A 26,956-nucleotide genomic window follows, 5' to 3' on the forward strand; every position below is an offset into this window, starting at 1 on the left:
GCGAGTTGTGCCAATAATTGACACTACTCAAACACTAGCTTGTGCCTTGTGGTCATCACATTTGGTCCCACTCCCACGCATGATATATAATATATAAGGACTAAGGAGTATCCCAGTAATCAGAGTATGAGACCATAGTTAAAAAACACTTCAACCATGATTCATCAAGGCTCCGTTTGATAAGGCGTAAAACGTTTTCATTGTAAAATGGTAAGTGTGCACCGTATACTCTCTCACTCTATGTCCCTCTTTTTTCCGATTTTATTTGCCCCGTCTTTCTTTTTTAATTCGCTTGTCTCGGTTTTTAACTACATACTATCTCATAATGCAGCACATGGGTATCCGGGCGATATCAGAGACACTAGAACTACCCAGTGGCGGAGCTAGGTAGGTGCATGGGGTGTCCACCGACCCACCAAAAAAAATGGCAAAAAAAACTTATAGCTGAGAGCTAAGAGATCTGTTATTATAGAGAACCGATCTCTTCGGTTATACTTAAAAACACCCGCCCCATGCGTAAGAGATCAGTATACTATAGAGATAAACCGATTGTAATATGAATATTGATTAATTTAAGGACGATACATTTTTTTAGTAATATATTGTGTGTTGTGGAGGATCACCCGACACAATACTGTAAAAATCCTGGGAACGTCACTGCCGACACCCCAAAAAAAAATTCCTGGCTCCGCCACTGGAACTACCACTTTACTCTCATACGAAGTACTCATACAGTCATACTAACTACATTTACCCCGGCCCACTAACTTTTATCTTTCGCACCCAAAATATTACGAGTGTACTTGCATTTTGGATTGTGATACACTGATACGCTCTATGCCACAAGCATTTCATAGTTGAATGGTAAAAGGAAAGAAATTTGAGGTTGTATCACAAGAATGGGGGGCGACATTACGTGAAACATGTTGCGTTACACTGATTTTATATACTTTGTCAGTTCCTTAAATATTGCACTATGGTTGACTTTACGTTTTTCAATATATAATTTGACTTTTAATATCTGGATATAATAAAAAAAATTATAAAAAGTTGATATTTAGAAAATCTATAACGATACAAATCCAGCAATATACCACATGATTATAATTTTTCTTAGAGATGAATCACAATAGGTGATCAAAGATTGAAGAAACCTAAAACTGATTTGAGCAAGTTTAGAGAGGAAAGAATTTTGATAGAATTAATCTCTCACAAAACGAAAGAGAGAAGGCAGAGTAGCTTATATACAAAGCTGAGGACAGCACATTCATAACAGAATGTCTAACTGTCTAACTAACTAACTGTTTTAACAAATAATAAAATATTAAAATAAAATTATTTCCTATACTCCCCCTTCAAGCTGGACCCTAGAAATAAGTCCTAGCTTGGCAGACTGATGCCTGTGAGCAGTAGAAGCTAAAGGCTTGGTAAGAATATCAGCAAGTTGATGAGAACTTGATACATGAGAAGTTTGAATAAATCCAGCTTCAACCTGTTCTCTGACATAGTGCATATCTCGTTTCAAATGCTTAGTTTTATCATGGAACATAGGATTTTGAGCCAAGTGTTCAGCAGAAGTGTTATCACAGTGCAAAGAGATAGGCAGAGGTATAGTCACTTGAAGATCTTCAAGGAGACCATGAATCCAAACAAGCTCCCTTGCAGCAGCAGACATGCTCCTGTATTCTGCTTCAGTAGAAGATTTACTAACACTTATCTGCTTCTTAGTCTTCCATGAGATCAGATTAGGTCCAAGGAAGACTGCATATGCACTAAGGGACCTACTACTGAACTGACAAGAGCTCCAGTCAGCATCACTATAGGCTGACAAGGTAAGATCAGTACTAGCAGAATACCAAATGCCCTCAGTTAAAGTGCCTTTGAGATACTTTAGAACATGTAATGCAGCACGCAAATGTGGAACTCTAGGAGAGTGAACAAACTGACTTAGGTGCTGAGCAGAATAAGACAAATCAGGTCTAGTGATACCCAAGTAGAGCAATCTACCAACCAATCTTCTGTAAACATCAGATTTATCAAGTAGATCACCCACATCAGTGGATAATTTGAGTCTACAAGATAGTGGTGCAGATACTGATTCACAATTCTCCATTCCAGTATCAGTAAGAATATCCTGAATATATTTCTTTTGAGAAAGAAAGATACCTTTTTCATTTCTGTGTACTTCAATCTCCAAAAAATAAGCCAAATGACCAAGATCCTTAATTGTAAAAGCTTGATCAAGAGCAGTTTTTACTTCTTCAATCTGAGTAGATGAAGTGCCAGTAAGAAGAATATCATCAACATAGACAAGCAGGATCAAAAATTCACCATTAAGGGTTCTAGTGAAGAGAGAATAATCCTGTGTGGATTGCTGAAAGTTGAGAGTTTTCAAAAACTTACTCAACTCTTTGTTCCATTGTCTAGAAGCCTGTTTGAGTCCATAAATGGACTTCCTGAGTCTACATACCTCACCTGGCTTAGCTTTGGTGTAACCAGCAGGGGGTTTCATGTATACCTCCTTATCAAGAAAGCCATGAAGAAAGGCATTGTTAACATCAAGTTGACAAAGAATCCAGCCTTTCATAGCTGCAAGTGCTATGACAATTCTAATTGTAGCTAGTTTAGCAACAGGTGAAAATGTTTGAGTGAAATCCCTCCCCTCAACTTGTTGATATCCAATAGTAACCAGCCTTGCTTTGTGTTTATCTATTGTGTAATCTGGATTCAGCTTTGTCCTATATACTCACTTTGAACCAATAGCTTTCTTGTCCTTGGGCAACAAAGTAAGATCCCAAGTGTTGTTGCTCTCAAGAGCCTGTATTTCCTTATCCATAGCCAAAATCCAATTCTCATCATCTTTGGCTTGATTGTAATGTTGTGGATCAGATGAAGTGTAACATACAGAGAAAGCAAGAGAGTCCCAAATATCAAAGTCTTGTAAGGCCAAACCTAGCAGCCAATCAAAATCAGGTGCAACTGAAGTTTTATTTTCAGATTGAATGCAATCAGCAGAAAAAGATAAAGACTCACTGTCATTAGGCTGAATCAAAGGAGTTCTGTGTGGAACATAACTTCCCACAAAATCAGTAAGAACTGAAGAAGGCTTTATTAGTCTTGTAGACTGTCTAGTAGAATGTATGGTAGTGTTTAGTGAATTAGGAGGTGGGTGAGTATCACCAGAAGGCAAAGAAGTATTTGGAGAACAGTTTGAATTATGTGAAGTAGGGGAATCAGAATGCATAGAGTGATTAGAAGGGGTAAGAGAAGAATGAGAAAAAATAGGGGAATGTGGAGGTTGTAAAGAATTATCATATTCACTGGTATAATTTTGTGAGTTGGAACATGAATTAGAAGTACCAAAATCAACTAGAGAAAGAGAAGGAATAATATTTGGAATAGAATCAGGTGTCATGTCATATGGAAAGACAGTTTCAAAGAATACCACATCTCTGGAAATAAAGACATGATGAGTGTCAAGATCATAGAGTTTGAAACCTTTGAAACCAGAGGGATAACCTATGAACAAACATCTTTTGGCTCTTGAGTCAAATTTATCCCTCTGAATGTGACTATTGTAAGCAAAGCATAAGCAACCAAACACCCTTAAAGTGTCATATTTGGGTGGTTTATCAAACAGAACTTCAAAAGGAGTTTTCAATCCCAAAATCTTAGAAGGAATTTTGTTGATTAGGTGAGTAGCAGTAAGAATGCACTCTCCCCAAAATTTCTTAGGAAGCCCTGCATGGAACCTCGTAGATCTAGCTATTTCCAGGAGACTCCTATGTTTTCTCTCAACTCTCCCATTTTGTTGAGGAACATAGGGGATACTTCTTTCATGGAATATCCCTTTGCTAGCAAACAGATTCCTACAGGATTCTTTCACAATTTCAGTTCCATTATCAGACCTGATTCTTTTGACCTTTGTATTGAATTGAGTTTCAACCATGGACAGAAAACCAGAAACAACTTTCTCAACTTGAAGTTTATTGTGAAGGAGATAAGTCCATGTTGTCCTACTGTGATCATCAAGAATAGTAAGAAATTAAGAAGCTCCATCTATGTTTCTGACTTTATATGGACCCCATAAATCCACATGAATCAGATCAAAACATGCATTAGCTTGACTAGTACTAATAGTAAAAGGCAGTTTATGTTGCTTGGCTTTGTAACACACAATGCAATTATATTCAGAAAATCCTTTACAAAACTCAGAATTCACACACTTCATCTTTGACAGGGATGGATGTCCTAATCTAGCATGAAGCATGTGTAATTTATTTCTATCCAACTCTTTAGCCTGAGAGACACCAGTAGCAGTCTTGCTTGGTAATACAACTTCATTCTCATCAATCTTATTTACATCAGGAACACTTCCTACAGTATTACAACTTGGTTGCTGATGAATGATACCTTTGTTGACTGCAGCACTTGACAACTTGTTGTTTGAAGATGTGACAAAGTAATATAAACCATTTGTCCTTTTTCCAGCACCTATCAATTCATCACTAGCAGGGTCCTGGAAAGTATATCCAGTGCTAGTGAATATAACTTTCATACCAGAATGTTCAATTAGTCTACCAATAGACAACAGATTATGTTTAAAACCTTTAACCAATAGGACATTATATAGGACTAATTTAGTGCTCAAGACAGTATCACCAATAGTATCAACAGTCAATTGAGAACCATCAGGTAGTCCAACTTTGATTGGGGTGAAGAGTGTCCTTATGTTGGTTAAGATGGTTTCATCATAAGTCATGTGATCACATGCACCAGAATCAACAATCCACAGGCATTCATCATGCAATTTATTAATAGCACAATTGAATGAGTGAGAGAGAATACCTGCATAATTGACATATGAACAACTAGCTCCAGTTGCATCAGTGTTCTGAGATTGTTTGCTATTCATGACTTTCATAACTTCCTGACAGATAGCATTAAGCATGTCATTATTCAAAATTCTTCCATCAGCACTTGTATTGCCCAAAGGTTCATCTCCAATATCATCAGAATATGTCACATTTGCTGCAAGCCTACCACTAGTAGAACTACTTCCCTTTGAAGCCTTAATAGTGTTATACCAGTCTGGATAACCAATGAGTTTAAAACACTGATCAGCTGTATGTCCTTTGCCTTTGCAATGAGTGCAAATTCGATTCAGCTTTTCCTTTTTCAATTCTTTCCAATCTTTCCTACCAGAACCAACAGCATGCTTCTGAATCTGTCCACCCTTGTAAGCTTGTGTGGCCATAGCACTGCTAGTCATTGCATTACAATCGGCAATAGCACTGCTCAATTCTTTTTGCTTCTCTATTTGTTGAGTTATGGAAAACACTCTGTTAATGCTAAGCAAAGGATCCATAGATAACACATTTGTTACAGTGCCATCAAAACCTCCATTTAATCCTAGCAAGAACTTCATCATTTTATCCTCTTCTTCAAATTCAGCTATCTTTTTCAAGAATTGACAACTACAGTGAATCATTGCACCACATGTGCAAGTAGAAAATGCTCTCATATTCTGCATTTCATCCCATAGTTTCTTCAGCTTCCCATAATATGTGACAATAGTCATATTCTGTTGAGTGAGATTCTCAATTTCTTTCTTTAGTTGATAAATCAAAGGACCATTAGACTGACCAAATCTTTCAGTCAATTCTTTCCACAATTCAGCAGCATTATCAATGTAACCAAAATCATCAGCTAGATCATTATTCATTGAACTCAAGATCCAGCTTATAACCATAAAATCAGCTCGTTTCCATTTTAGATAATCTTTATGATTAACTGCTGGTTTTGTAATCTCTCCATTAATGAAACCTTTTTTGTTTTTAGCAATCAAAGCTCGCCTTACATTTCTACTCCATCTAACAAAGTTTACACCAGTAAACACAACAGCAACTAATGAAGATGTAGGATTATCCGAATTAGCAATGAAAAATGGATCAAAATTATCACCATTACCTCCATTGTGTAAGTTGTGTTGCGAATTATCACTCTCAGTGTCTTCAACCGCCATTGCAATCAGTAGATGAACTTAATCAAATAAAAAATTCCTGAGTTACGCAAGAAATTTCGCAATCGCAATCGCAATTTGCAAGAAATTTCGCACCAAAATACTCAGAAATTGATCACAAGAAAAATGATTAAATCGATCTCAAAATGAGATAACCTCAATCTCAGATCAGAGATTGTAGCTCTGATACCATGAAGAAACCTAAAACTGATTTGAGCAAGTTTAGAGAGGAAAGAATTTTTGATAGAATTAATCTCTCACAAAACGAAAGAGAGAAGGCAGAGTAGCTTATATACAAGGCTGAGGACAACACATTCATAACAGAATGTCTAACTGTCTAACTAACTAACTGTTTTAATAAATAATAAAATATTAAAATAAAATTATTTCCTATAAAGATTTAGTGTGAATAGTATAAATAACAAGATGGTGCGATATTTATGAAATGAGAGAAATATTAATTATTAAAAATTGTGTCAATTTCGTAAGTATTGCTGCAAGAAAAAGATCCAAATTGACGAGCTAGAAGTAACAAGCTATCCATCTATCAGATTTCTTTTGGGTGTTAGTTTTGTTTCTCTTATCTTCATTTATTTTGTGAATATCAGGCAAAAATACCAAGAACTAAAAAATACAATGTTAGAATGTGTCTCCCATCAAAAAAAAAAAAAATGTTAGAATGTGTATAGTGGAGAAATAATTAAACTTCGACAAAAGGCTCTCTTCTTTTGGATTGAAAATATTCCAAATGGGACTGGATGATTTAATATTGGTGTTTACTATAGTTGATTTTAAAGTTATTAAAAATTCCCGTCAAAAAAATAAATAAATAAATTGTGTACAAAGATAACAAAAATAGAAGGCTCAAAATGAGTACTTCAATACGGAGTACTAGATAGAAGTTACCTAATATAGACTATTTGTATATGCACGTCATGTGTGCTGGAGTATATATATAAAAATTAAAATTGTGTTATTATCATTAATCAGTACAAATAATAGGCAGAAAAATTAGACATCGACAATCTCAACATGAACCAAACATATAAATAGTGAAACAATATAATAGCTTCAAATCCTTACATGACGAAAAATATAAATTGTAATACCAATATATTTTTTAAAAAAAGTAATATATAATGTGTTTCACTTTTTTTACTTCTTCGTCCAATCGATTTGCAGCACATATATAACTAACACTATAAGAATGTTCTGGATTAAAATATTAAATTCGTTTAGGTAACACCCACGAAAAACTTTGGTTCCGGAAGCTGAGAATTCCTTTTCAATATTTGAACCGGTTACATCTATTAGGATACATAAACGTAAATAATTTCCCTTTGAATTTCAAGCTCAATTTGAGATAATTTAAAATCAGAAAAGTATTCAGTTATAGTAGAGAGGAACCTGTTGAATACTTACTCCCATCATTCTTGAATGTCAGTCCCCTTTCTTAATTGAGTTGTTCTTTTTTACTAGTTTCATTTGGAATCTTTCCTTATTTGTATAACTTTTATCCCTTTTATACCCTTATTAATATCCCAAAGTCTCACTTGTTTACTCTCAAGTAAATTTTTATTCCCATTAAACCCCTCCATTATTTCTCTGTCCTACACACATGGGTTATTCTATTGAAATTCATGTGACAATTATATTTTTGTTGGATTGTCTTAGATTCCAATAACATTCAAGAAGGGAGAGAGTATTTTATTCAATAGCTAAGCAACCTAAAATGTGTTGTGCAAGGTCGAAGTAATAACCTACAAAACCAAATCAGATATTGATTTTTCTTTAAAATCCAGATATTAGTTTTGACCGTCGATCTTGCGTATCTTGATCTTCGCTTTCGTTCAATGTAGAACTCTATAACTACTCATTATTTTACCAACGTTTTTAATCCACCTTATTACTATATTTTTTTCGTTGGTCCTACATCTTTTGTGTATAATTTTAAGGAGCATGATTTTTGCTTTTAGTACTTTGTATTGAACATTAATCTTTTACTGAGTAAAAGTTAGTTTTTTTTACCCCTACATCTCTTGTGTATAATTAATCGGACATTACTCTTAAATCGATTAGACTCTTTTAAACCCGAATTTCTAGTTCTACACAAAAAATACTTTCTCTGGTCTTTTAGTAATCGCAACGTTGGACTGTATACATTATTCACATAATCTACTTTGATTATTGTTCGTGGTTTATATGTAAGATCAAACATAATTGTATCGGATCTTGTTAGATTCATTTCAATGTGTATTTTAAAAATATCAATTTTTTATAGTTTTTGCTAATTGTGCATTAACATACATGAAAGTGCCAAACATTACGAGTAAAAACGACGGACGGAGCGATTGATTTCAAACTTTAATCTAAATTAAGTTTGATCAATTGGGCTGGAGATTAGACAAATTAGCACGTTCGTACCTTCCAATAAAAAGTGTGCCATTTACAATACTATAAGTCTAAAACAGCTTAATAGGTTATAGGGTCCAGATCAAGGTTACACTGGGCCTAACCGACTTACAAAGAGTCCGGCCCAATAAAAAAAACCCAGCCTATGCTTTTTGTTATAAACTTATGATAGTACTCCGGACTCCGGACTCATCTATCTATCTATTACTATATACTAAAATAGACATCAGGAATGACACGTGTCATTTCTTGGTGCGATTTTTACACGCCAAATTTTTTTTATTTATTTTTTACTTTAAAATAAATAAATTACATTACGTTTTTTTTAGGAAACTAAGATAAAAATATATTTTAATTGCCATGGATATGTACTGCATAATATATTATTGGAGGAAAGCTAAATCAGTATTATTTTTTCCTTTATGATATAATTTTATTTATGTATTATTATAACTTTTTAATCTGATAAGAAATGAACTTCTAATGTTAGTCTACTACGGAGCATTAATAATAAGAAATGAACTTCTAATGTTAGTCTTTTATTTATGTATTATTATAACTTTTTAATCTGATAAGTATTGATAAATGAACTTCTAATGTTAGTCTACTACGGAGTATTAATAATATAATACATGGTAACTGGTAAGTAAGAATGTTAATTAAAATAATAATAATAATACATGGTAAGTAGACTAACATATAAGTTTATTTATCAAGATTTTACTCAATTCAAAATATGTTGTATTTGACTAACTCGGTTATGCTCGGGTCTTTTCGAAAATTAGTCTTGAGTCATTCGGGTTTGATTAACGTTGTTAGATCGTTCTACATACAAGTAAACGACTATAATTTTTAACTTTGTATAGTAATATGCAAATTTAGTTCATTTGAATATTTTTTTACACAACTTTAAATTTATACTTTTTCATATATCCTTTTTACTTTCATGTTTTCCTAATATCACAAGTCTTTTAGTTACTAATAAAATAAAATTGTTTTAGTAGTAGTCGTGCGTTGCACGGGCCCTAAACTAGTAATAATTATTACGGAGTACATTTATTCATTGTTATCATTTTGACTTTCGACACTATTTATTTATTTTCACTATTTACTTATCCTATTTGTTAGAAAGAACCTTTTAAAACACAAAAATTGTGAGCAATGACCTTTTAAAAAAAGTTGTGAAATAAGGCCAATTGGAATTTTTTTTTGTTGTGAATCAGGACCAACTGTAATTTCCCGGTAGTCAACGACTACTTTCCGGCGTTGACCGCCACATGACACGTACGTATTTTATTTTAAACGATTTTTTTTAACACTTCTCAATTCTATAAATTTAACGATGAAGTCTAAAATCTTCAGAAAATTTCCAATTCTTTGATACGTTTACCCTTCCTAGTTCCTATCATCATCGTTCAACAGAAATGTACGTGGAAGAACAAGAAGAAATGAGTTAAGCAATCATAAAGGAGACTTGATAGAAAAAGAGGCTAACATAATTTAGGCATTAATATTGTTGCAACAAAATGGAAGCAATGAAAAATTGCCTCAATTAGGAATTTCAGCTTGAGAAAGGAACAATAGGGTAAAACAAACATTCTAATCCATACATACATGTATAGCACATGGACTCCTATTATCATCTCAATGTGCTAGAAGCCTAGAACCCCCTCCCTCTGACTTATGGGATCGAGTCGATTCAACTTCTTAACCTTGGCTCTCCTTTTGAGCACAGCAATGCGAGGAAACATCTAAGTTTATGTACAAGCTTTGGACTAAAGTGTGCTGCAGAGTTTGTACAACTTCACTAAAGTCAAAAGCCGAAATGGAAATGATATTGATGAACGATATTTCCAGGAACTTTGCCAAAACCAGAACTTAAATATCGAAAGAATTGGAGAATCCATCTTCAACTTGCAAGAGGTATAACAGCTAGGCATATCAACTGCAAATTGCCTCAACTGCTAGTTTTTTCATTATATTTGGACAGGGATCTCCTCCAAATAGCTCAGGTTCAACTGTTATAGCACAACCTGCCTGACCAACACAATCCTGCAACAAAAAGCCAGCAGATCATGAATGGAATTCCAAGAAAGTTCCCTAATTTCCCATTAGCATTTTGTTCCTTTCATTATGCTAGTAAAGAAATACTCCGTAATATTCAAAAGGTAGGTAATGCAGTGTAAGTATACCTTTTCAAATATATCATATGACTTGTGGGCATGACAGCTTCCTTGTTTGTAGTTTCCACAAGATCCTTGCGGCGTCCCAAAACTGGCAAATTTGATGGATGAAATCTTCTGTCCAGGAGCACACCACAAATGGGCCTTTGGCCGCAATGGTTTTTCGATCCTCCCTGAAGATTTCAAATGCCAATTCACTAGGTTTGGTTGCCACTCATTCATGTCAGAACAAATACTGCTTATTTCTTTCTTCATTAAGGAGATCCAGTTTGGATCTCCCCCCATTTCTTCAAATACAACCATCAAATTCCCTGCTGGCTTCAGCCAAGATCGAGGAACATGGTACCTGATATCATATTTACTCTGTCAAAATTCAACATATGATAGCATTAATACCAATGAGACTGTTTTATGTGTTTTACTCACCATCTCTGGGAAGCATCTCCACAGTAACTTAAGCATTTCTTCTCATTAAAATAACCCGCATAGCTACAGTCGCTGCATGAACCTTTTGCTATATAAGCAGGCCAATAACGCCCAATGTTCTGTCCGTTAATCCATACTTGACCCTTACCCATGCCACCCATATCTAACGCAAGGGGGTCATTACCGGCTGGAGCATTGAAACTAGTCTGAGATAATGAACCAAATAACATTACTCAAATTATATAATTATTGCACAAGTTACACGAAATATCAAATATTTGAATTGAATACTCACTTTATACCAAGTAAGAGGTTGCCTCTGGGCAAGAAATTTCCCCTCAACCCACTCAACATTGGAGATACCATTAAGTGAATTAAGACTCAAGGATTCTCCTTTCATTCCAATCTGATAGAAAATTGTAAAATTAGAATACCTTTTTACAGAAATAAAAGGGTTAATCTCCTCATACAATTAAGAAGAGGACTAACCTTGTATGACCATTTCTGCCATGTCAAGTCTCTCCTCCCCTCATTCAGACCTCTTAAAGAAACAGGACCGAGAATACCAGTATTGAACCGCTCATAATGTGGGCCTACATTCTGAATTCAAAAATAGATTATAGAGAGTTATTTTGCAATATAGAGTCTACATCATGGTAAACATAATTGCGAACTACATATGTGTCTTCTATGCATGTGTAAGATAATTATAACCAATGAGCCTGAGAAACAGAAGACATACCGGTAGCCCAACAGCAACACTCAGTAGTGCAATCTTGTTAATTCCAGCCCTCAAATTCACATCTTCACTAAAGGTAATCTTAGGACTTTCAAGACTTCCATAGGCGGTACCTGCCACAAACGGAAACAATGAATGTGCTGTTAATTACCTTAAAAGAAACTCTGTATCAACTGTCAACTACAGGTGGATAAGGCTTGCAATTGTATCAGTTAGCTGCATACAGCAAACTGCATGGTGTATGCATAGTGCATAGTTGCGTTGCATACATATGATTTCCTCTACTACGCCGATGTTCCTTAGGAAGTTAGGAGTAGTATTCTACGAGTATATTGTATGATGTGGTTATCACTATGACACTAACCACACGCAGAATATCATTGTCAATTTGTCAAACATATCGAAAATTGTGAAACTTCTGTCTTGATTTTTCACAGTAATAATTTCGCAGTCTAAAAAGAATAGAACAATTAATTGAAATCAATGATGACTGGTGGACAAAGGCCAAAGTATAGAGGAATAAGGAGCGACAGAACCCTCTACATTAACTACACACGTCTGATGTTTATGTCCAAGAAATTAGACTCAATAGTCTGTGAAATCATTTGGTATGCTGGTAATAGGCTTTACATATATAAGATGAAAGGTGTTGCATACCAGCTAATTGACCATTGATGTAAACATGCAAAGCATGACCAGCTGACATTACAGTAAGAACTGGCCCCTTTCCACCCTTCAAAAAACCTTCATTGTGATCAATCTTGACACTGTCATGGGAGAATTCATTGGTAAGAGAAACATAAACTAAACGACTGCAGAAACTTCAGGGGAAAAAAGTTCTAGTTTTGCAAAGATACTCACTCAGTCATATACCACAAGTAGTCAGTCATATCTCTAGTGGTATTTACTTGTTCCAACAGCCCCACCATTGTAAATGCACTGTCATCAGTCGAAGCTGGCTCGTCATTGTATGATTGCCAAGAGAAGTGTTGATAAACCGGAGTGTACTTCATTTGTGCACTCTGTGCTCCAATCTGCAACAAGATTTTAAACTTGAATATGTCGTTGACATGATATGCTAGTTGAGTCCAGCAATTTACCAAAATCGTCCAAAAAGAACATACATGTGATACCTCGATAAACTCTCTTGTGAAGTTGTGAATTGTGATATATTAGTAAACAGTAATCTTAATATGTTAAAACTTTTAAAGGACCTTTTCTTCCCCCTCTTTTCAATAAAGGTCTATCCTAAGTGCAAATTACTAAGTTCTATTGTAACATAAAAGAACCTTTTCTCACCCTTGCAGTGTTCTCTTTTCAATAAAGGTCTATCCTAAGTGCAAATTACTAAGTTCTATTGTAACATAAAAGAACCTTTTCTCACCCTTGCAGTGTTGTAGACAGTGTTCTTGCAATCAGGAAGAATACTAATTGACCAAGGGGGTAAGTTGTAGTGTTTATTCCCGTATGCCACCTTTGCATAAGAATGTGCATTATAATTGGCAAGGAATGCAGCACAAGCTCCAGATTTTGACTTAAATTCATGAGCCTGTATAAATAATCAGTAGGGGGGGAAAGTTATTACAAATTACTACACTGGAAAGGGATATTTTATCAAAGTGTGAACTGTAAGTGATTAGAAAAGTAACCTCTTGACTGCTCCCTAACCGGATCACTACCGGTTCACTTGAAACTAAAGCTGGCTCACAAAGTTTTATTGCTCTATGCAAATCCTTTAAATGACCCCATTTCGGTTGTTGTAATAATCCTGAAATGGAAGAACGGTGACAATAACAATTTAGCAATTGCACTGTACTGTAGGTTTAACACTTCAACATATTAGGAAAGGCTCATAATTTAGCGCCGTGTACTGTAATTGCACCTTGTCTATCCTCAAAGTTTTAAGGATGAAAATTGTTATTATTACTGGAAATATGCTCTTCAGTACATTGAAAAAGTTGAACAGAGGACATTCTGTAAGAGCGATAAAAACACATACCAAATTCATCAAGAGGAGCATCATAGTCATAGCTAGTAGCAATAAAAGGACCACCAGCAGTTCGGCCAAAGTTGGTACCACCATGATACTGACATACACAAGTATTGAACTGTAAGCAACGACAACAAAGGACGTGAAAGTTTTCAGCTGGTGAACACCAAAAAAAATTGCTCACCATATAATAATTGACAAAAGATCCTCCTTTCTGTATGAATCTAGCAACAGCAAATGCCAAGTCTTCAGCTGGTCTCTTAGGAACTGGACCCCCGAATTCAGTATACCTAAAACAATATGAAAATATACACGTTAACTATACGTCCATTCATCAAACTCCTTATTCATTAGCATCTTGATTTTGTTAATAGATATCAGTATCTCACCATCCAGTCCAGGCCTCCGTCCACATTTTTGGTTTATAAGCCTTGTTTGGAGAGAAGTAATCGCAATAGAAGCCATTGCAAGTGTTAATCTGTAACAAGCATGCAAGGTAAGCTATAGAAACGTGCATCATATTAAGAAAATGTCAAACATACAAGCACTGGATATTGTTGTCAACCTAATTACCAAAGCGTGTTATATAATCATGACGTAGAGAATACATAAATACTCTATACAGATAAACAATAATCACTCAACAAAATAGTACGGAATACCATTTAAACAAATTTCCGATTATTATACTCACTTTCCCTATCTCCTAGATCAGACATAATAATAAACATTAGAGGCAAGGTTCAATTTACAAGGCTTGTTTATTCATTGTTATAATACTAAATGCAGCCAAACAAAATTATATTAGTCAGAAGTCCAATGACAGATAAGATATTGGAAAGAACTGAGTTAAACCCATGTGCAATCCCACATAAACTATAACAGCATTTCCAGACAAATACAACAGTGAAGTAGCAAGACTATCAACCGCGGATTAGAGGCTTTAAAAGAGATTATAAGAACATTAAATGAGCAAAATAATCATCAAAAGCTCTTACCACTGGGTCTGGAGCATCATCCTGCTTACACATGACCCATGGGACTCCAGTACTTAACCCCAAAGCCATTTTGGCTGCCCAATTCGTGTAAGCTTTTCCCGGAGCACCAAGTTCATTCTCCATTGGACCGTATTCATTTTCAATCTGCCACAGACAGTTGATAACAAAGACATTAAGCTCGAGTTCGATTCAAAGAATTTCGAGCATACATATCTCGAATCAAGTAAACATATAACAGATTCAGAGTGAACCAATATGAAAACAAACATATATTTATACCTGTGACAGAATAATTGGACCACCTTGTGTCTCATATAATTTTTCTGCTTTCATCATGTTAACAATCTTCTCAGTGAATCTTTGCATTTCAGCCTAAGTATACCAACAATGTAATGATCATTACAATCAAACTTACTATACACTTAATTAAAACAACAACATAAACAGTTAAATAATTTACAAATGATCTTGGCTAACCTTAAAAGGTCCATTATCTGTTCTGAAGTTGATGCCTGGGACATACTTCAACCAAACAGGAAACCCCCTAAAAATGGAAATTCTGTTAGCAGTAAACATCAAATTTTGAAGCAGTAAAAATGAAAATAAGGGTAACAAGAAATTACCCAAAGTTCCACTCAGCACAAACATAAGGTCCAATCCTCAAATGAGCATATAGTCCAGCTTGCTGAACTAACTTGATAAATTTCACTAGGTCATATCTATCTTCAAAGTAGTACTGGAAAACAGAACACCAACTAAAATAGTTATAAGGGAACGGACTTAAAACAGAAAGTGTGACGTATTTATAATTTATGTAACGAAGTTAGGAGTTGGGACTAATATGGAGTATAAGAATTACCTTTCCTTGTTGAGGTTCATGGCCATTCCAGAAAACATAGGTTTGGATAACATCCAAACCACCTTCTTTAGCCTTCTGAATAAGATCTGGCCACATCTGCAAATTTTAACCCCGAAAAATATATCAAACCCATTTCAGATTTTCAGCAAAAACAAAAACCCAGAATGCAGAAACTAACAAAAATAGATAAATTAACCAAAAAAATGTAATAATAAAAAAGAAAAACCCAGAAAAAATTCTGACCTCAGGGGTACTTCTGGGATAATGAATAGACCCAGAAATAAGAATTCTTCTTTGCCCATTAATGGTAATGGCTTTATGGTCATACCCAACACTTGCATTTACAAATACTGATAAATTCAAGACCAAAAAAACCCAGAAAATACAGAGCATAAATATGAAAAATGAGGGTTTATTATTATTATTGGGCTGCATTTTAATTTTGTGAAACCAAACACGCCCTAGTTTTTGTTAGTGAAGTTGGGCAAGAGTGACACAGAGAAATGAACTTTTGGTGATTCTTTAAGAGTGTGTATGGGAGCACTTTATTCTATGCTTGTTTGGAGAGAGAAAGTGGCGTGAAAGAGTGAGACACTAGTCTATGAAACACAGCTGTGAATGTTTTTTCTCTCCCCCTTTTCCGCCTTTTTTCTTTATTTTTGTTTTTGGGATTTCTTAAATTTTTGTTTTTGTTTGGAAAAATATCAGAGTTGAATTTGCATATTGAAGAAGCTTTGGAGGTTGCAGATGCTTTTATACAAACACAGTGACACAGACACCCTCATCACCTCATGGGGTGTAACTGTAGTAAGTACTCACTCTATTGAAACTTTGTGATTTGTGAAAATGTGGGACCTTTTTTGTTTATTGGGTCCCACTTGTTTGGCCATAATTCAATGAAGAGAATCCTGCAATAATTTTTTACTCGTTAATCACCTTCTAGATTTAGCGGCGGTAAAATTGAAAAAAATGTAAATTTACTTTTTTGTTCATGAATCATGAGTAGTTTTGATATTGTTGTTAGTTGCTCAAGATTTACTTGCCTTGTTTTTCTTTTTAAAATAAAATCTTGCATTATCTACTCTATGTCTTCTGTATGAGGAGCTTTGCAATTACTTCCTCCCTTTCTTAAAAAATTGTCCCATTTTTTTTACGGATTTTTCATGAAATACCCCCGAGTTTTAGCGAAATTCACCAAATGTCCCTCGACTTTCAGAAATTCATAAAATACCCCTATTTCAATACTTAATGTACCAAATACCCTTATTTCAAAACTTAATACAACAAATACCTTTAATGACGTCATCATACCTATAATCCACCAATTAACGCCTAATTAACTCAACTAATCCCTAATTAACACCCATAATCAACCCACCCATTAACAAACCTAATTAACCCACCCATTAACAAACCTAATTAACCCACCCATTAACCCACTAACCCACCCATTTTTCTTTTCTTTTCTCTCTCTCCTTCTTCCTTCCTCCTTCCTCCTTCCATCATCTCACCAGCAAATCATGACTACTTTTTTTTCATTGAACCCAAACCAAATTCCATCATATTTAATCACACAAAAAAGTCAAATCAATTGAATGAATTTAACAAATTTCATCAATTTAACAAAGCCCAGAGATTCGAAGATAAATTCGAAGATAAATTTTAAGAATTTTGAAGAAAATTCGAAGAATTGAAACAGAAATTTGAAGAGAAATTCGAAGAGATTCAGAGAAAATTGAAGAACGAAGAATATCAAACAGAACAAGGTTATTTCTCCCTTGAAATTCTCCCCCAAATTGAGCCTCTCTTGTATTGAAGAACGAAAATTGACAAGAAAATTGACAGGAAAATTGAAGAACAAAGAACATCAAACGAACAAGGTTGTTTGATCGATTTTTTTCCAGATTTACAAAATTTTGCTTTGATTTCCCTAACTGTGTTTTGGTGTTTTGGTGTTTGTTGTTTTCCCGATCAAACGAACTTTGTTTTGGTGTTTGTTGTAGAATTTGAACCACTTACAATGTCGTGGCTTGTGCGGCAAGTAGTCAACAATGGTCGCCTTCAATCTTCTTCGGCAACTCCATCATTCTCTGTAACGAGATTTCACCATGGGGTTGATGGAGTTGGACTTGTCGCAACAGAAGGAGAGAAAATGAGTTGGTGGTGCAGCCGAATACCAAAGAAAATCAGTCGCCGGCCTGCTTCCACCGTCGCTACTGATGTTGTTATTGTTGCTTGGCGGCGATGGTGGCGGCTGGAAAGTCGACCATCCTGGTAGAGGTGGGAGATCCATGGAAGAAACAGGAAGAAAAGGTGGGGGAGAGAGAAAAGAAAAATATGGGTTAATTAGGAGTTTAGTTGATTAATTGGGAAAAAATGGGTTAATGGGTGAGTTAAATGGGTTAATTAGGATTGATGACGTCATAAGGATACTTGGTGTATTATGTTTTGGAACAGGGGTATTTTATGAATTTCTGAAAGTCGAGGGGCATTTAGTGAATTTCGCCAAAATTCAGGGGTATTTCATGAAAAATCCGTTTTTTTTATTTCATCGATTGATCAATTTTTCATTTGCTAATATGATCTCACAACTCCTCTCTACTTTATTACTATCCACATGCTAAATGATGAGATTGATATGATATTGTAATACCCCGAAATTTTTAAACGTGATTTATTAAAACTAAAAATATTTATTAGCTTGATTTTGTTTTAAATAATTACGAATAATCGAATTTCGTTATTTTAATCGTTTTTACGATTTATTTTAAACGATAAATTTATAAACGAAAATTTATTTATTTTTCGTTAACGATAATTTTTATTAAAGAATTATTTTAATTAAACATTTATATTTTTAGTAGTATCCAAAAATAGCAACGAATTTCAGAAATTTTAGCCTAATCTTGTGAAATTACGAAAATGCCCTTAGAAGAGCCAAAATCTCACTTCACTTCTTCTCTTTGCTTTCCACGTACAAAGTAAGAAGGAAGCATTTTCCTTCCTTCCTCTTTTCCCTTGAATCTGTCTACATTCATTTACTTAAGCCCCAAGTTCTTCACCTTCTCCTTCACTCTACATGTCTTCAAAACCAGAAAGTTATATTGAAAATTCAACCCCAAAACTCAATCTCACCTCCTTTTATTCTTCTCTGATTCGAACCACCACACCACCACCAACCACTGCCACCACCGTCTGCCACCATCCCTACCACCTACATCCCATCATTACCCCAACCACCCGACCCCCAGCAACCACCACCTCCCCCTGCTCTCTCCCCTCCTTCGCGACCCACCTCCCCTGCCTCTCCCTTTTCTCTTCGCTGCACCACCATCACCGACACCACGCCACCACACCACAAACACATTACCACCTCCTAAACCCAACTCCATCCTCAATCTCCGGCGATACGCCGCCCAGAACCACCGCAAAACCCCACCCCCAAACTCCACTGTTCTCTCGCCTCCTTCGCACTCCCCCTCCCTTTCTTTCGTCGTCCTACCGCTGCAGACCAGCCACCACCACCTTCGCCTTCACCGGAGATTTCTGGCGCCACCAAACCCAGCCCCATCTCCCCTCCTATTCGTGCTCTGCTCCGTCGTGCACCCCCTCCTTTCTCTTCGAATCCCCTATTCTCCCTCCCTTGTTCGCGCACCCCTTCCATTTCCTCCGTGTGCCTTCGTTGCACAACCACCATCACCGGCGCCTCCAGGCACGGTTTCGGTGCTTCTTCGCCGCCCAAGACCCGGCCACCACCCCTCCCTCCTCTTTTCCCTTTCTCTTCGTGCTCACCCCCCCTCCCCTGCTTCCAATTCGTGCCCCCTTTCCTTTTCTCAGAAATCCAAAACTAAGGTTTCTAAGTTAAACTCATAATTAAAGTTGGGCCAAACCATTTTGGGCCTTGGGTAAGACCAGATTTGAATTTTCAGATTTTTAATTTGGCCATAGTTATGTTTTAATAAATTTTTATAATCTAATTAATTACTAATAAAATTGTTTACTATTATTATTATTATTATTATTTTTCAAGTAGAAAAATGTATATATTTAATTTCCGGTTTACTAAAAAGTCACTAGCTTGAATTAATAAAAATGAAATTTAAATAACATTTCCATGAAAAATTGATTTATAAAATATATATGTATTTCGATTGAAAATTCGAATAATAATAATATTTCGCTAAATTTCGAAATTATATTTTATTAAAATTCGTTATTTATAAATTCGTTACTTATAAAATTTATGATTTTATAAAACATCGATTTAAAATGTTTTATCGACCTAGTACTAATTAAATGATTTATTATTTTGAAAGAAATTGGACTCGGAGCTCAGGACGAATGAACCAAGGAAAATCCTTAGCCAAAATCGTGGAAGTGAGGTAACGGCTATTGCTAGTACCCGCAATTCCCTTATAAATGTGATTATGAAATTACAACGTATGATTGATTTATTAAATGAATGTTTTGACATGTTTTATGAATTGCGGGAAATGAAATATGATTTTATTGAATGATTTATTATAATATGATTTGATGGAATTATTCCTTATTTTATGATTGATTATAAAATGCTATGATGATTGATTGAATTTCTTATAAAATGCTGTTTATAAGAAACCAGGAAAGAAAGGATGTTTAATCTTATGATCCAAAGGAATTATGTTACTTAAACTGAAGTAAAAAGACTAAAATGTAAAATTAAACGAAACATGATAAATGAAAGTGAAATTCCTAGTCCGTTTGGCAGTATATGTTCACATGTTACGATTCTCGGTCATGCATGTACCCATGGGGCATCCGCCCATTGAGCCAAGGCTCTCATGTTTTCGGGCCAAGGCCCCATGTTTATGGACAGCGGTCCATCGTGGAAGACGTTCCACCATGTCATACTTGCCACGACTAGCATGTGCACCCTAAAGTTGAAAATGAATTAAATAAAGGACTTTATAAAATGTTTTACATTATTCTATTCTCCCTGTGTTATTAAATAAAATGAATTGAAATGAATTTACGTTGCTAGAATAGTTCGTTACTGAGTCTTCGGCTCACCGTTATTTTGTTTTCTGTTTTAAGTACCGTTGGGATCGATGGGAACGAGTAGTGGCGAGGATTTCACTTTAATAATTCCCACCTAGTTTATGTTTTAAGTTTTAATAGTTTAATTAAAGACTTTTAGTAATTTATGTACCTTTATTTTGGTAATATAAAAGATTATTAATATTAATATTAATTTTTGGGATTTAATATCTTATGATTGATGGTTGCCTTGTAATTCCCAAGAGGGAGTTACGGCTGGTAATGCCCCGACCAATTAGGTTAATTCCGCTGCTAATTATGCGTTAATAATTGAATTAGAGGTCAGGGCGTTACAGATATCAAGACGCTTCTTGCGGGGTGGTTCAAAAGACCAGAGAAAGGTACATCTAGTTTCTTGGGAAACAATTACGAAACCCAAGAACCTAGGGGGGCTGGGAATTCGGTCAATGAGGCAAGCAAACTCTGCCTTCTTGTCTAAACTGGGGTGGCGAGTTCTCTCTGAACCTGACTCCCTCTGGTCTCGTGTGTTGCGGAGTAAATACTGTGAAGGACGGTGTGACATAGACATGTTCCAAGCTCGCAGTGGTATGTCCAACGCATGGAGGGGCATTGTAGAGAATGTGGATATTCTGAAAAAAGGAATGAGTAAGGTTGTTGGTAATGGGAATGACACCCTATTCTGGAAACACCCATGGGCGACTAATGTGCCTTTAATTCAGCGAGTAACGCAACCCCCACCCATGAATCTTATTAATTTACCAGTGAAAGATTTATGGGATGCTAATGTGGGATGGAAGACAGAACTGTTTGCTGACTTCTTGCCCTCTGATGTGTTACAGATTATAGAATCATTTGAGTTGCAAGATGATCATGAGGCAATTGACTCAGTATACTGGAATGGAGAGGCGTTAGGGGGCTTCTCAATTAAGTTCACCTTGCAGTTGATTCGAAAAGATGAGGAAAATGATGGTGCAGTGTCGTGGAAATCAATATGGAAACTCGATCTCCCACAGCGTATTAAATTCTTCTTGTGGTTGGTGTTTCGTGGAAGGCTAATGTCAAACAAAAATAGAGTACTTAGACACTTGACTTCAGATGCTAGTTGCGAGGTCTGTGGTGCGGTAGAGGAAGACCTGGATCATATTCTGAGGCGGTGTCCAACTGCTACTATGGTTTGGAAGAAGTTTCCTTGGCTCAATGAGCATGAACTACTTTCTAAACCATTTCTCGAGTGGCTGATATATAATATGAATGTGGATAATCAGACGTGGGTTGAAGATTGGTACCTGGTTTTTGCCAACACCTTGTGGTGGTTACGAAAATGGAGAAACATGAGGTGTTTCAATAGAATAGTTGACATCCCTCTCGACCAGATTAGCTTCATTATGGGTAGAATTGGTGTTATGCGTAGAGCAATGAGAAAAGATGATCTGATGTTAGGGAAAAGGAAGCGAGGCAGGATCGAAGTTTTTGTGCGTTGGACTACTCCTAGAATGGGTTGGGTCAAGCTAAACACAGATGGGACATCGAAAGGGAATCCGGGAAAAGCAGGGTGTGGTGCAATTATTAGAGGACATCGTGGTGAGATCTTTGATGTTTTTTCTTCAAGGCGTGGTACATGTTCGAGTACCAAAGCAGAGTTGTTGGGTGTCCTTAGGGGCTTGGCTATAGCTTGGAATGCGGGCTTTAAGAAAGTCCAACTCACGGTGGACTCGGAGGTGGTCGTCAAACTATTGGTTGATACGACTATCCCCAACTCCCCGGATTTTCATATCATTCGGAGGTGCAAGAGTATGATCAACAGACAAGGTTGGGAAGTTACGGTACACCATTGCTATCGTGAAGCTAACCGGGCGGCTGACTGGCTTGCTAACCATGGAGTCGAGTTAGAGCAACGTTTGTTGATCTTTGAGGCGATCCCATTGGGTCTCCGTGCTATTTTATTGGAGGACTTGGGCGGGATGACGATTGCAAGACTGATACCGGCCGGCACCCGCAGCTTAGTGTCTATGCTTAGCTGCTGTCAATTTATGTTGTTTTGCTTTCTTTTGTTTTAGCTTGTATTTCCTGCTCTTTCTTTTCTTTAGGGCTTTGTTTTCCCTCTTCTACACCAAAAAAAAAACATGCTAAATGATAAATTTATCTATTGGTTTTCCCAAATCAACTCTTAACAAAGTAAAAATTAAGGATGATACAATCTTTAAGGGGAAAACGAAGTAATAGTGAGTAGGAGTAGTACTTAATATCTCTATCCGGACCCTATTGGACCTTACTTTAAAACTAGGGTATGGTTCTTAATTTTTTAGACCCAATAGGGTAAAGGAAGGGTATGGGTATATAAGTTGTCGGGTAGAGTAGGATAAGTGTCCCATTTTTTTTGACACATACCACAAACCCTAAACTACACGCTCAATTCTATGAAAAAACAAAAATAAAAAAAATCTTAAAGCAATTCACAAAATTACCTCTACTCCTATAAAAAGTCAGTCGACGCTACCACTCTCTAACTCAAAATAAATCTCTAACATTGGCGTTTGAAAACTTGAGATTTTGTAATTTGTGAGCTTAGTACATTAAATTGTAATGTGTATAAGAAAGACAAAGATGATTTTTGGAGACTAGCTATTTATTTGTTTTAAATTATCAATTTAATTGTTGGTCTTGTACTATTTTTTGCACATTACATATAATTTTTTATATATATAACCGATAAAAGTTTTCGAAGAAATAGGCATCGCGACCCGCTCTAGACTCTAGACCCTACTCATACCCTATCAGACCCATAGGATCCGTGTAAGAGTCTTGTAATTTTAGACCATATAAGATAAGGGTAGGGTATGAATATACGTCAAAATATTAGGGTAGGGTACGAGTCCGAGTATTGCTAGACCCGAGGACAAAATCAATTTTGTTTTAAAATGGCATTGGTTTTTTAAAAATGGCATCCATTTTTCCAAAATGGCATATGTTCTTTGAAAAATGGTACATATTTTCATTTTTATCTTATCTCTATTTTGTCGTTTAGTGGGGTGATATGTACCTTAAAATACATATCAGATATTAGCCTCTCCGCCATCGCTAGACCCTAACCACACTCTACCCTTTGCCATTCTAATCTCTTCACACACTCGATAATCGCCTCAGTGGCAATAAAGCTCACATTAAAATACTTAAATGCACTTTAGCATATATGAAGTTTGGTATAACCAAAGCTAATTTTTTACTCCGTTGATAGATGTGTTCATTTTAAAATTTTCAAATGAGCAAAAATGTATCTCATGTATACATGGCATTAGGTGTACTTGGCTGCATATGTAATCAAACCCTTAAGCTCACATCAGCAACCGTTGAACATTCACTACATACTTTTCAAGCACAGAGGAGATACATGGAATACCCCTAAAACTAAATGGAAATTATTCATGTGGAAACTTCTGCATAATGGTCTAGCAACGTAACTAAAGTTAATCTTGGGAGGAAAGGTATCGAAGTTCCGATCTCTTGTGATTTATGTGGTTGTGACGAAGAAGATATACAACACCTTTTCCGATTTTGTAACCTTGCACAACATGTTTGGAGAGGTGGATCTCTAGCTATCCACTCAGAATTCAATAGAACCACGTCATTCTCGGAGTGGTTCTTATTTTATATCCGGCAATATCATAGCCAGGATGGGAATAATAGTCAGAGAATAGTGTACTTCAATAATACTCTTTGGGGGCTCTAGTTAACTAAGAATAACCGTGTTTTTAGAGGGGAATTGACCATTAATTGTAGCAACTGTTCAAGCAATTATTACTCAAGGCCTGAATGATTATGAAATTCTTCATCGGCATAATCTGCCTTATTTAGGGTTTCTTCATCCTCCAGAGGATACGTTAGGTTTTACATCGGGTTTTTTCAGGGCTATAATTTCGGGTACTGAAATCCTGGGTACTCCAGCTATAATTATGGTGGATGGTTCGTGGCATAAGACAACTAGGAATGCAGGTATGGGATGGGTTTTACAAGGTCTTCAGCTGCAGAATGGATATATTTTGGGAGAGGCGCGACCAGGAACTTCCCATTCAACTTTGCTGGCAGAGGCTAACACTTGTCTTCTTGGTTTATGTTGGGCGTTTCAATCTGTGATTGCTAGGGTCACAATTTTAACTGACTCTCACCGTTTAGTGGAACTTTTAAGAGGAGATGCTTTGTTAGATGTGTAGATCATGTGGACGCTTGAGGACATCAAGGAAGTTGGGAAAACTTTTATTGGTGTTCCGTGAACAAGGTGGGTCATCAGCAAGTGCAGCAGGCTCATGATTTGACAATTACAACTTCTACTTCGTTTTTTGTTAGATAATGCCTTGAATCGGTCAAGTCTTTTACTGCAACGCCCCAGCACGGGGATCTCGCCCCTGGTTTAGGGGTTCGGGGGTAACGCCCCCGAACTTTACGGTATCTGTTATTTTGGACACGGGTTATCGATTTTAGGCCTATTTTCTGGGCTTTTCCGCATATGTCTAGAGAGTACTATATAAACTCTTTAGGTCATAACCTAGCCGTATTATGTAATCTGTATTCCTCAAGATCAATAAAACTTTCCTCCCCTCTGCATGTGGACATAGCTAACACATTGTTAGTGAACCACGTTAAATCTTTTCGTTCTTTAATTACGTTAATTTAATCTTTTTTTGCATCCGTTATAACAAACTGGTATCAGAGCCGGATCTGTTCTAGGATTTTAAAATTTCGTTGAGAAAGATGTCTGGTATTAACGTGAAGGTCGAGAAATTTACCGGGAGTAATAGTTTCAGTTTATGGCGAATCAAGATGCGAGCCTTGTTGAAACAACAAGGGTTGTGGGCGCCGCTTGCTAGGAATTCGGCAGATCCAATCACCGATGAGATGGCCGTTCTGGAGGAGAAGGCACACTCGACGATTTTGTTGTGTCTTGCTGACGATATCATCATCGAGGTCGCGGAGGAGGAAACCGCACAAGGTCTGTGGGTTAAGCTCGAGAGTCTGTATATGACAAAGTCCTTAACCAATAAGTTGCTTCTGAAGCAACGTCTGTTCAGTCTGCGAATGCAGGAAGGTATGCCTCTCCGAGATCACTTAGATCAATTAAACACAATCTTATTAGAATTGCGTGATATTGATGTTAAAATTGAAGATGAGGATGCTGCTTTAATTCTGTTAGTTTCTTTACCATTATCGTATGAAAATTTCGTGCAATCGTTTATTGTTGGTAGAGATACTATTTCTCTAGAGGAGGTTAGATCGTCCCTCCGCACTAGAGAGCTGCGCCATAGGGCGACTGGTACAGGTACAGATAATCAGGCTGTTGGGTTAGTAGCTAGTGGGAGTTATGGGCATGGAAATTCGGGGAAGAAGAAATTCAAGAAACCAGTTTCTAAGGGTCCTAAACATAATGATGTTTGTAATTACTGTAAGGAGAAGGGACGCTGGAAATCTGATTGTCCCAAGAAGAAGAGGAAATAGGATAAATCGCCAGGTACTGCTGCGGTAGCTGATACCAATTCTGAAGAGGATATTGCTCTAGTTGTTGATGAGCACACGCATCACAGTGATGTGTGGATCCTTGATTCTGGAGCGTCTTACCATATATGTCCGCGCAGGGAGTGGTTTACAACCTATGAGCAAGTAGATGGTGGCAATATTTCTATGGCTAATAGTTCTGTTTGTAAGGCGGTTGGAATAGGCTCAATTAAAATTCGGACACAGATGGTAAATTCTGCACATTGAATGATGTTAGGCATGTTCCACTTATGACAAAGAATCTGATATATTTGAGTATGTTAGACAACAAGGGTTTCAGTTTTCAGGGTGAAGGTGGAGTTTTACATGTCTGCAAGGGTTCGAATGTGGTTCTGAAAGGTGTAAAACATGGTACCTTGTATTTTCTTCAAGGTTCTACGTTATCAGGTTCTGTTGCTGTTGCATCCTCGGAGATTGATAAGGAGAACATGAACAAGTTATGGCATATGAGGCTTAGTCACATGAGTGCAAGAGGGATGCAAATTCTGTCAAAAGCGGATCTTCTTTGTGGCCACAAGGTCACGGATCTTGAATTCTGTGAACATTGTATTTTTGGGAAATTCCATCGCAGCAAGTTCCCTAAAGGTATACACAGAACAAAAGGCACACTTGATTACATCCATTCTGATTGTTAGGGTCCTTCCCGGGTGGAGTCTTTAGGGGGTCACAGATATTTTGTGTCAATGATTGATGATTTCTCAAGGATGACTTGGGTGTTCATTATGAAGCATAAAAGTGAAGCT

The 26,956-nt window shown here is 36.4% G+C and overlaps 2 protein-coding genes across 2 annotated transcripts; both read right to left on the reverse strand.

The window, feature by feature from the left end:
* Positions 1-4,045: 4,045 nt before the first annotated feature.
* Positions 4,046-6,025, reverse strand: LOC130463616 (uncharacterized). Its single transcript, XM_056832802.1, has one exon. The coding sequence runs from the start codon at positions 6,023-6,025 to the stop codon at positions 4,046-4,048; it is 1,980 nt and encodes a 659-aa protein (XP_056688780.1).
* A 3,883-nt stretch (positions 6,026-9,908) lies between these two features.
* LOC110785859 (beta-galactosidase 1) lies at positions 9,909-16,426 on the reverse strand. The gene is made up of 19 exons (XM_021990373.2): positions 15,873-16,426; positions 15,630-15,725; positions 15,394-15,506; positions 15,248-15,314; positions 15,050-15,142; positions 14,771-14,914; positions 14,162-14,250; positions 13,957-14,062; positions 13,782-13,869; positions 13,432-13,550; positions 13,167-13,331; positions 12,644-12,816; positions 12,440-12,549; positions 11,786-11,895; positions 11,533-11,643; positions 11,339-11,449; positions 11,044-11,249; positions 10,627-10,963; positions 9,909-10,486 (listed from the first exon to the last, which is right to left on the reverse strand). The coding sequence occupies exons 1-19, from the start codon at positions 16,062-16,064 to the stop codon at positions 10,376-10,378; spliced, it is 2,541 nt and encodes an 846-aa protein (XP_021846065.2). The 5' UTR covers positions 16,065-16,426; the 3' UTR covers positions 9,909-10,375.
* Positions 16,427-26,956: the final 10,530 nt, after the last annotated feature.

Source organism: Spinacia oleracea, chromosome 6, assembly GCF_020520425.1.
Source record: "Spinacia oleracea cultivar Varoflay chromosome 6, BTI_SOV_V1, whole genome shotgun sequence".
Lineage (NCBI taxonomy): Eukaryota > Viridiplantae > Streptophyta > Magnoliopsida > Caryophyllales > Amaranthaceae > Spinacia > Spinacia oleracea.